Source organism: Tachysurus vachellii, chromosome 16 (genome assembly GCF_030014155.1).
Source record: "Tachysurus vachellii isolate PV-2020 chromosome 16, HZAU_Pvac_v1, whole genome shotgun sequence".
Taxonomy (NCBI): domain Eukaryota; kingdom Metazoa; phylum Chordata; class Actinopteri; order Siluriformes; family Bagridae; genus Tachysurus; species Tachysurus vachellii.
Window position 1 is genome coordinate 21,618,183 of NC_083475.1, and position 10,000 is coordinate 21,628,182.

The following is a 10,000-nucleotide window of genomic DNA, read 5'->3' on the forward strand; positions in this document are numbered from 1 at the left end:
CTTACACAGTGGTGTGTGTGCGCAGCTCCATCAAGGTTAAAAGTTTTCCAGATCGATTCAGAAGTTTCACATTGAATTGCTGAATCATATCTCGTTTGAATGAATCGACTCAAATCATTTCTGCTTCACAGAACAAAAATTAATGGAGTCATTTAGCTTTTTATTGATGATTTCTTTTGTTCTTAGTTTACAAATAATGCTAATGAGTTGAAAAGAAATAAATAAATCACTGAATCAAACTGAACTTGAGTCGGCTGAGTCGACTTGAATCGTTTGTTCCTTCCTTCCATCTTTCCTGTCTGTTGCTTTCTCTTTCAAAATCATTGCAGCTGAAACGAGATGAACCTTAATGAATAGAATCGTTGTTCAGTCACAAAAAGCAAAATCTTCTGAATGGCAGTGAATCACTGAATCAAATTGTTTCTCAGTGAGTTGATTATCCATTCATTAGAAATAGAAAGAATCGACTCGTCTGTGCCAAAAGATACAACATCGCTACGTTCTCTTGTGTCAAAGCTGGGATCGTCTGGTAAGGATGACTCGCAGTGGTCTCTCTCTCTCTCTCTCCTAGTTGTTGCTATGGAAACGCACACAGCCTCTCAGCATCCTCTGTAGATAGATACTGTACCATGAGGGTCACATGACTGTGACAGAAACTCCATTTTAGCCTCTGACTGATGACAAGATCAGATTCAGATCAGACTCTTTATAGCTCTTTATAATGCATTATAACTTGTTGAGAGAAATACAGACTGGGTACATTCTGCTCATGATGATTAACTTCCTCATTGCTGAGATTCTGTTTCACCTGTTTATTGCAAATCAGGTTTTCCTTTGCCCTAATACACACACACACGCACATGAAGACACAGTGTGTGGGATGTGTTAGCTCAGTGGTTAAGGTGTTCGACTACTGATCGGAAGGTCATTGGTTTGAATCCCAGGTCCACGAAGTTACCACTGAGCAAAGCCCTTAACCCTCAATTGCTCAGGTGTATAAACAAATAAAAAGTGTAAGTCACTCTGGATAAGAGTGTCTGCTAAATGCTGTAAATGTAAATGTAATGTGTGTGAGTGAGCGTGTGTGAGTGTGTGTGTGAGTGTGTGTGTGAGTGTGTGTGAGAGTGTGTGTGAGAGTGTGTGTGAGAGTGTGTGTGTGTGAGAGTGTGTGTGTGTGAGAGTGTGTGTGTGTGAGAGTGTGTGTGTGTGAGAGTGTGTGTGTGTGTGAGAGTGTGTGTGTGTGAGAGTGTGTGTGTGTGAGAGTGTGTGTGTGTGAGAGTGTGTGTGTGTGAGAGTGTGTGTGTGAGAGTGTGTGTGTGAGAGTGTGTGTGTGAGAGTGTGTGTGTGAGAGTGTGTGTGTGAGAGTGTGTGTGTGAGAGTGTGTGTGTGAGAGTGTGTGTGTGAGAGTGTGTGTGTGAGAGTGTGTGTGTGAGAGTGTGTGTGTGAGAGTGTGTGTGAGTGTGCGTATGTGAGCATGAGTGTGTGTGTGTGAGCATGAGTGTGTGTGTGTGAGCATGAGTGTGTGTGTGTGAGAGTGTGTGAGTGTGTGTGTGTGAGAGAGAGTGTGTGTGTGTGAGAGTGTGAGAGTGTGAGAGTGTGAGAGTGTGTGAGCGTGAGAGTGTGTGAGCGTGAGTGTGTGTGAGTGTGTGTGAGTGTGAGTGTGTGTGAGTGTGAGTGTGTGAGTGTGAGTGTGAGTGTGAGTGTGTGTGTGTGAGTGTGTGTGAGTGTGTGTGTGTGAGTGTGTGTGTGTGAGTGTGTGAGCTAAATATTAATTCAGCACTAGCCGATACGAGCTTACTAAGTAGTAAGTCATCTCCTGCATCAGTAAAATAGTTCACTCGGTTTAGCCCGTGTCTCTGTGATTGACAGCGGAGAGAGCGAGTAGGCCCCTCCCACCCAGGACACATAGCCAATCACAATCTCCTGTTCAAAGACATCACAGTCCACCTGAACTGTTTTTATACGTCTTCACTTTATTATTAATATTATATGAAGTTATTGGTAACAAATCAGTATGAACGTGTGTTTTTTTTTTTGTTTTTTTTGTCAGGATCATAACTATGGGGCTCGGCCGCCCCCGACACCCCCCGCGTCTCCCCCGCCATCAGTGTTGATGCGTCCGGGCGAGGGTGTGTTCGGGCAGGACGAGGCGTCCCGAGGCACCACACTAAGCACGTCGGAGGACGGCAGCTACGGAGCAGACATCACACGCTGCATCTGCGGCTTCACCCACGATGACGGCTACATGATCTGCTGCGACAAGTGCAGGTGATGAGCACACACACACACACACACACACACACACACACACACACACACACACCATTTGTAGTTACCTTAAATGTTAAACAAAGTTATTTCCTGTTCTCTTTTACACTATATCAGCTATAAATAGTTTGTGTGTGTGTGTGTGTGTGTGTGTGTCAGTGTGTGGCAGCATATAGACTGTATGGGCATCGATCGGCAGCACATTCCTGAGACCTACCTGTGTGAACGCTGCCAGCCGCGTAGCCTCGACCGAGAGCGCGCCATCCTGCTGCAGACCAGGAAGAGAGAGAACATGTCCGGTGAGTCCTCCACACACACACACACGTGTGCACACACACACAACACACACAAACACATGCACACAACATCCTCACTGTGTATTGTAAATGTATTGTAAACAGTACACTGTGTGCGTGCGTGTGTGTGTGTGTGTGTGTGTGTGTGTGTGTTTTAGATGGAGACACCAGTGCTACAGAGAGTGGTGATGAAGTTCCTCTGGAGCTCTACACCACGTTCCAGCACACACCGAGCAGCATCACTTTCACCACCGGACGTCTCGGCAACAAGCCAAACGACAAAAAGCGCAAGAAGAGTGGAGAGAAGGAGCCGGCCCCACCTGCACGTGCCAAGAAGGTACACACACACACACACACACACACACACACACACACACACACACACACACAGATAAGGGAGTGAGATGGGTTGTGTCTTACTTTCTTTATGATTCCTTTGTTCAGGCGTTTAGAGAAGGCTCCAGGAAGTCAAACAGAGTCAAGGTGAGTCCCATGTCTGCTCTGCACTAAACCAGTGTGTGTGCTACATTATTTTTGTGTGGCTATGTTCCAATCATGTTGTGTGTGTGTGTGTGTGTTAGGGCTCAGCTCCAGAGTGTGAGCCCATGGACTCTCCGTCTCTGTGGGAGAGTAAGGTGAAGACGTGGATGGAGCGATACGAGGAGGCGAGCACTAATCAGTACAGCGAGGATGTCAGAGTGCTGCTGCGTGTCAAAGAGGCCCGGGACGGCAAGACACTCGCCTACAACACACACCCTGCTGCCTTTAAACCACCTGTAGAGGTACACACACACACACACACACACACACACAGCCTCACTGTACGATTCTGCATGTTGATTACTTGTGTGTTTTTCAGAGTCACGTGCAGAAGAATAAACGTATCCTGAAGGCAGTGCGAGATCTAGCAGCAGACTCTCTGCTGATCGAGTACAGGGGGAAGTTCATGCTCCGCCAGCAGTTTGAGGCTAACGGCTACTTCTTTAAGAGGTGAAGAGCTCGATAAATATTTACTTATTTTATATACGTCCTGTTCGAGGATCCTTACTGCCGTAAACAGGCGAGAGGAGGTTTGTTGACGTTGTGTCGTGTCTCCGCAGGCCGTACCCTTTCGTATTGTTTTACTCTAAGTTCGACGGTTTGGAGATGTGTGTGGACGCTCGCAGCTTTGGAAACGAAGCACGGTTTATTCGCCGGTCCTGCACACCCAACGCAGAGGTGAGCGATCACCAACACGACCTTGTGTTTATACAGTCTGCATCTGAAATAGTGAGAGTGAAAACGTTGTTTCCTGTTACTGTCTCAGGTGCGTCATGTGATCGAGGACAGCATGCTGCACTTGTATATCTACTCTCTAAGGTCCATACCTAAAGGCAGTGAGATCACCATCGGGTTCGACTACGACTACAGCAACTGGTGAGCTCACACACACACATACACACACACACACACTCACACTCACACACACACAAACTTAGCATTCTCCTAAGAAACACCATCCTTAACCATCAAACACCAACATAAAAAAATAGAACTCTGACAGTGGTGTGTGTGTGTGTGTGTGTGTGTGTGTGTAGTAAATATAAGGTGGACTGTGCATGTGTAAGAGGGAATCAGGAATGTCCTGTTCTCAAACACAACCTGGAACCCACGGAGAACCTGGGTTCTGCTACACGGCGCAGAGGAAGGAAAGATAAAGAGCCGGCGATTCGGGACGAAGCCGGACAGAACCAGAACCTCACCCTGGACTGTGACGGGTCCAAGGGCAAAACCAACAACGACAGCAAACAGAGGAAGCTGTCTCCTCTACGGGTGTCCATCTCTAACAACCAGGTACGGTGTACACACACACACACACTGTGTTATCACATAGACATTTCCTTTCCTTACACATTACACAACATCTATTTTACATTCTCAGGTTATCAGACATTTTGTTCTCCGTATCATCCCTCCATCCTCCTCCTCCCTCTTTCCTCAGCTCTCTGTTACATTACACCTCTGCATGAGTGACACAGTACTCTGTCCTGTCTGCTTTGTGGTATTTATACACCAAGGTTACACACACGTACCCAACAAGTGTAGAAGCTTATTTAAGGGCACACGGAGATCCAGGATCACAACTTTGAGCTCCAAAACCAGACCCCAGATTTATATTTATTTGGTCTGTTCACTCTGTCAGATATTTATTTATCCTGGTTTACTCTTAGTTTAGTATTTATACTAAACATCCCTGAAGCCACACGAGACGGCGTAAGGATACTCCGTCCACATTTACTCCTCTCTTCTGTTAGACGTCCATCTTTCCTTTACTCACAGAATAAAAAACATTACAATCCATAAAATGTCCATGACTTAACGGAGAAAGAAAAGGAAAAAAAAATAAAGCAGTAAAACAGGTGAAAAACAAAATGTCACTTTAAAGGTGGGGTCTCTGTTGTTTGAGAAATGCTTCAGAAAACCGAGTCGGGACGACAAACAAAACAAAACACAAAACAAACGTGTAGCCAATGAGCAGAAAGGGGCGTGTCTTGTCAATATGGGAGGAGAGAGTGTTCAGTGTGCATGTGTGACATTAGCAGAAAGCGGTTTTAACATTGACATGGAGGATAAAAACAAAGAAAGAAAGAGAAGAAAGACTTACGATAAGGTAAGAAGTAGGACGTGTTAATATAGGATCAGCTTTCCAGCGCTGGAGAGAACTGAAGGAGCAGGAAGTTGGTCACATATTCACAGGTTGGAGTTTCCTGAGTCAATAACTCCTGAGCTAAACGCTGTTACTACACAAATAACACCTCTTTTCTATCGTAGTAATGTAGAGACGCAGCTACAACCGTGTTTTGTGTAGTAACAGTGTTTAGCTCAGGAGTTATTGACTCGGGAAACTCCAATCTGTGAATATGCACACTGAACACTGAACACTCTCTCCGCCCATACTGACAAGACACGCCCCTTTCTGCTCATTGGCTACACATTTGTTTTGATTTGTTTTTTGTTTTTTTTCCGATTCGGTTTGCTGAAGCATTTCTCAAACGACGGAGACCCCACCTGTAATACCAGTAAACGAAATATGAAGGTGATGTTAATTAAATGAATTAAAATATATCATCATAAAGGTAAATGAAATTTTATACTAATTTTAGAAATTTTGAATTTAATTTATGAAAATACACCAAATAAAGAAAGAGGGAAATGTAATTAAGAGGGAAAAGACCAATAATGATCTGTGTTGTATAGGATTAAGATTATAAGTAAAATCAGCAGAAATATGAACCTAAGAGGGATTAATGTTCTGTACATTAATAAGAGAAGACCAAAAAAAAAACAGTAATAAACTACAGAAACTTTACCGTCTCTGTTTTGGTGGAAATAAGAATAGAATAAATGGAATACAGCGTGTTGACGCTTGACCCTGAGCCTGAGCACAGTCTGGCTGGTCGTCGTGTCCCTGTCGTTCCTCCTACTCCTTTTCTCTTTCCCCCTGTGTCATCCCTCTCTCCGCTGCTGTATGAAGGCAGAGGATGAATAAGGCCCCTCTTCCCCTCTTACAGGATCCTGAGTTATTTGAGGATTTAGAAGAGAAAACCTCCGTTAGCAATGACGTAGAGATGGAGACAGAGGAGCACATGGCAGAGAGGAGGAGGAAGATGGTAAGTGCGCGTGTGCCGCCGGGGCGGACGCCGGTGTCACCGCCGCGGCCCTCGCTCGCTCCCTCGCTCACAGTTTCCACGGAAACTCTGCTGCAAATCCACCCTCCCCTCCCTTCCCTCTTTCGCAGGCATTTCTTTTGCCCTGAGTCTCTACTGCCACCTGCTGCCTCGCTGGTGCCTCTTCCTCTGCTTAACCCTGATCAGTCGTGCCATAGTCCACATTTTTCCCTTTCACGTTACCTCAGTGTTTACTTTCTGTTCTCCTTGGCTTTTTTTCTTGGGAACACTTTCACCTGCATAATTCATATTAATTCTCTGTAAGTCGTGTGTAATGTACTGTATATATTGAATTTTTCCCCATAACCCACTGGAGAAGATCGTCGGGTTTAACGTATCAGGGGTCGGATTTGGGACCGATGAATCTCTGTCACAACGTGTTCACACTAAATTAAATACTGCCATCAGGAATAACATTTATAATGGAGACGAGTTGTTTAAATGCAGTCAGTGTTTGTGTATTTAATTTAAGTGTCATGTGATACGTCTGTGTCAGGGGCCTCTGATCACAGTGAGGACGGTGTTTGTAACACTACAGCATGTGGAAAAGTGATAAAACGTCAGTAAAAACGACTGAAGTGAGATCAGAAATGGAACTCGAGGTCTCTCTGAGGTCTCTCTCTGAGGTGTCTCTCTGAGGTATCTCTGAGGTCTCTCTCTGAGGTATCTCTCTGAGGTCTCTCTCTGAGGTCTCTCTCTGAGGTCTCTCTCTGAGGTATCTCTCTGAGGTGTCTCTCTGAGGTCTCTCTCTGAGGTCTCTCTCTGAGGTGTCTCTCTGAGGTCTCTCTCTGAGGTCTCTCTCTGAGGTGTCTCTCTGAGGTCTCTCTCTGAGGTGTCTCTCTGAGGTCTCTCTGAGGTCTCTCTCTGAGGTGTCTCTCTGAGGTCTCTCTGAGGTCTCTCTCTGAGGTGTCTCTCTGAGGTCTCTCTCTGAGGTCTCTCTCTGAGCCTTTCTTCAAACACACTCCTTTCTACAAGTGTCCTTTATCTCAAAGAAACCATCAGCCCGAGCAGAACAAAATGTGATACGTCCTCTGAGACACTCCAAGCTTCGTTATCTTCACAAGCGGAGTCTCTACACAGTTAACACACAGTCAGACTACAGTCTTTATTTCAGGCACTGAATCTGTCAGAGTTCCATCCTGTAAAAATCTCACTCACAGTTCAACATCATCAATCTGCTCAATTAGTGTAATTCTAAATCCATGAAGTCACAGACATCTCTCTCTGTCTCTCTCTCTCTCTCTCTGTCTCTCCCTGTCTGTCTCTCTCTGTCTCCCTCTGTCTCTGTCTCTCTCTCTCCCTCTCTGTCTCTCTCTCTGTCTCTCTCTCTCCCCCCTCTCCCTCAGTCTCTCTGTCTGTCTCTCTCTCTCTCCCTCAGTCTCTCTCTCCCTCTGTCTCTCTCTCTCCCTCTCTGTTTCTCTCTGTCTCTCTCCCCCCCTCTGTCTGTCTCTCCCTCTCTGTCTCTCTCTCTCTCTCCCCCCTCTTCCTCTCTCTCTCTCTGTCTCTCTCTCTCTCCCTCAGTCTCTCTCTCCCTCTGTCTCTCTCTCTCCCTCTCTGTTTCTCTCTGTCTCTCTCCCCCCCTCTGTCTGTCTCTCCCTCTCTCTCTCTGTCTCTCTCTCTCTCTGTCTCTCTCTCTGTCTGTCTCTCTCTGTCTGTCTCTCTCTCTCTCCCTCAGTCTCTCTCTCTCTCTCTGTCTCGCTCCCCCCCTCTCTCCCCACCCTCTCCCACCCTGTCTGTCTCTCCCTCTCTGTCTCTCTCTCTCTCCCCCCTCTTCCTCTCTCTCTCTCTCTGTCTCTCCCTCTGTCTCTCTCTCCCTCTCTCTCTGTCTCTCCCTCTCTCTCTCTCTCCCCCCTCTTCCTCTCTCTCTGTCTCTCTCCCTCTCTCTGTCTCTCTCTCCCTCTGTCTCTCTCCCTCTCTCTGTCTCTCTCTCTCTCCCTCTCTCTCTGTCTCTCCCTCTCTGTCTCTCTCCCCCCTCTCGCTCCCCCCCCCTCAGTCTCCCCCCCTCTCTCCCCCCAGCTGTCACATTACATTGCTGACTCATACATACAGGATGCTGTAGAGCTGCTCAGAGCTGATGGAGGAAACACAATAACCCTCGTGTGTTCTCCTGTCTCTGATTCCCTTTGCCTGGATCACATGGGTGGTGATTGTAGTAATGTTTTTACACCTATTTCAGCTCCTTGTCTGGTTTTATTCCCAAGTCTTAATTCATAAACCCACTTTGTCTCTAAAGTCTCCATCTGTAAGTGAAGACCGAGCCTGAGCTTTTTTGGCTTGTTGGTGAGTCACAGACTGATGAGTTTACTTCACTCCTCAGAGGGAAAACACAAGCAGAGAACCAATACTTTATATTTCATGTAGGAACGTTACAGTTTGTTGACCCCTAAAATGATTTCCTACAGAGCTCTGATTCTATCTGCCCCGATGTTCTATGCTTTTTCTCTGCTGCTGGTCTTCTGCCTCCATGATGACTCCAACAGGCTCTCGCACATCCTCCTTAATCCCACTCTCACTTTGTCTTGATGTTTGTATAGACACGTGAGGAAAGGAAGATGGAGGCCATCCTGCAGGCATTCGCCCGCATGGAGAAGAGAGAGAAAAGAAGGGAGCAAGCTCTGGAAAGAATCGGCACCAAGGGAGAGGTGGGAACTCGGAGCGAAATTAAAGAAGAGCCTCCTGCTACTCCAGAGGTGGAGCTACCTGCTATGGTAGGCAACATGTTTATATATCTTCTTAGGTTTCATTAGAATTTGGATTATTCTGACCTGGTGTGTGGTTGTGTGTCTTGGCCTTTAGCCGTTGTTAGAGCCGGTGAAGGAGGAGGCGGCTCAGAAGGCGGCGAAGGTCAGCCGGAACAAGCAGAGGAAGAGTTTCTCTCGGAACCGAACGCACATCGGGCAGCAGAGACGGCGAACACGCACAGCCAGCGCCTGCTCCGACCCTCCGCCGGCGTCCCCCGGAGACGCGTGTGAAACCCAGCTAATGACCGAAACGCAAGACGGGTGCGAGACCGGAGCGGCGCCTGAGGCTGAAGTTCCGCCTACTCACACCCCGGACGCCACCGCCAGCCCACCTCACACCTCACCTGGGCACAAGTACCCCAAAACAAAAAAGGTAAGACAGAGCACCACTGACATTACATCTCTCAGTCGGTATATTAACACTGTGTCAGTTCATTAACACTGATCAACTTTAAGATAAAAAATATTCATTATTTTCTATATTAAATATTCAATATTTAATTCTAAATCTACTTTAATGTATGTTTTAATGGTGTTGTCATTATTGTTAACCAGATGTCCAGAGATTATCATCAACATGAACATCTTTGGCTCAATCTCCAGACCAAGGTTACAGTAACACAGTGTCTGGTCACAGTGTTTGATTAACATTGCCACAATCTTTCGATAACCTTAGGGTTAATGTTCTCATTGGTTTCCCGGGCAAAAGGTGGGTGAACAATGTCAAAGTTGCCTCTGGATAAAGACTGACATAGACAGTGTTGCCCCAGACTTTGGACATCACGACATTATCACAGTCATCTCTGTTGCCCTGAACTTCAGGTCACGTTGTTGTGATAAGCTTGAAGGATAACGTGGAATTTTTTTCCTCGTCTAAAGACTAAGATGTCCATCGGAGACGACATGAAAGTCGTTGTCCGGATCTTTTACAGTGGTTGACTTGATCACTGAATAATGTTTGTGTCGACATTCACGGACTGTGGACTAA

The 10,000-nt window shown here is 46.3% G+C and overlaps 1 protein-coding gene across 3 annotated transcripts in view; it reads left to right on the top strand.

The window, feature by feature from the left end:
• Window positions 1–10,000, top strand: part of kmt2e (lysine (K)-specific methyltransferase 2E) — a 39,823-nt gene that overhangs the window by 24,139 nt on the left and 5,684 nt on the right. For 2 of the 3 annotated variants that reach the window (XM_060888994.1, XM_060888995.1), the window contains exons 4-15: window positions 2,051–2,268; window positions 2,428–2,567; window positions 2,723–2,901; window positions 3,009–3,047; window positions 3,146–3,346; window positions 3,424–3,554; window positions 3,665–3,782; window positions 3,871–3,980; window positions 4,142–4,397; window positions 6,116–6,214; window positions 8,806–8,979; window positions 9,068–9,385. In XM_060888994.1, the coding sequence (XP_060744977.1) occupies window positions 2,051–2,268; window positions 2,428–2,567; window positions 2,723–2,901; window positions 3,009–3,047; window positions 3,146–3,346; window positions 3,424–3,554; window positions 3,665–3,782; window positions 3,871–3,980; window positions 4,142–4,397; window positions 6,116–6,214; window positions 8,806–8,979; window positions 9,068–9,385 (1,983 nt within the window). The remainder of the gene's footprint in view (window positions 1–2,050; window positions 2,269–2,427; window positions 2,568–2,722; window positions 2,902–3,008; window positions 3,048–3,145; window positions 3,347–3,423; window positions 3,555–3,664; window positions 3,783–3,870; window positions 3,981–4,141; window positions 4,398–6,115; window positions 6,215–8,805; window positions 8,980–9,067; window positions 9,386–10,000) is intronic. The other variant, XM_060888996.1, reaches the window with a different exon arrangement.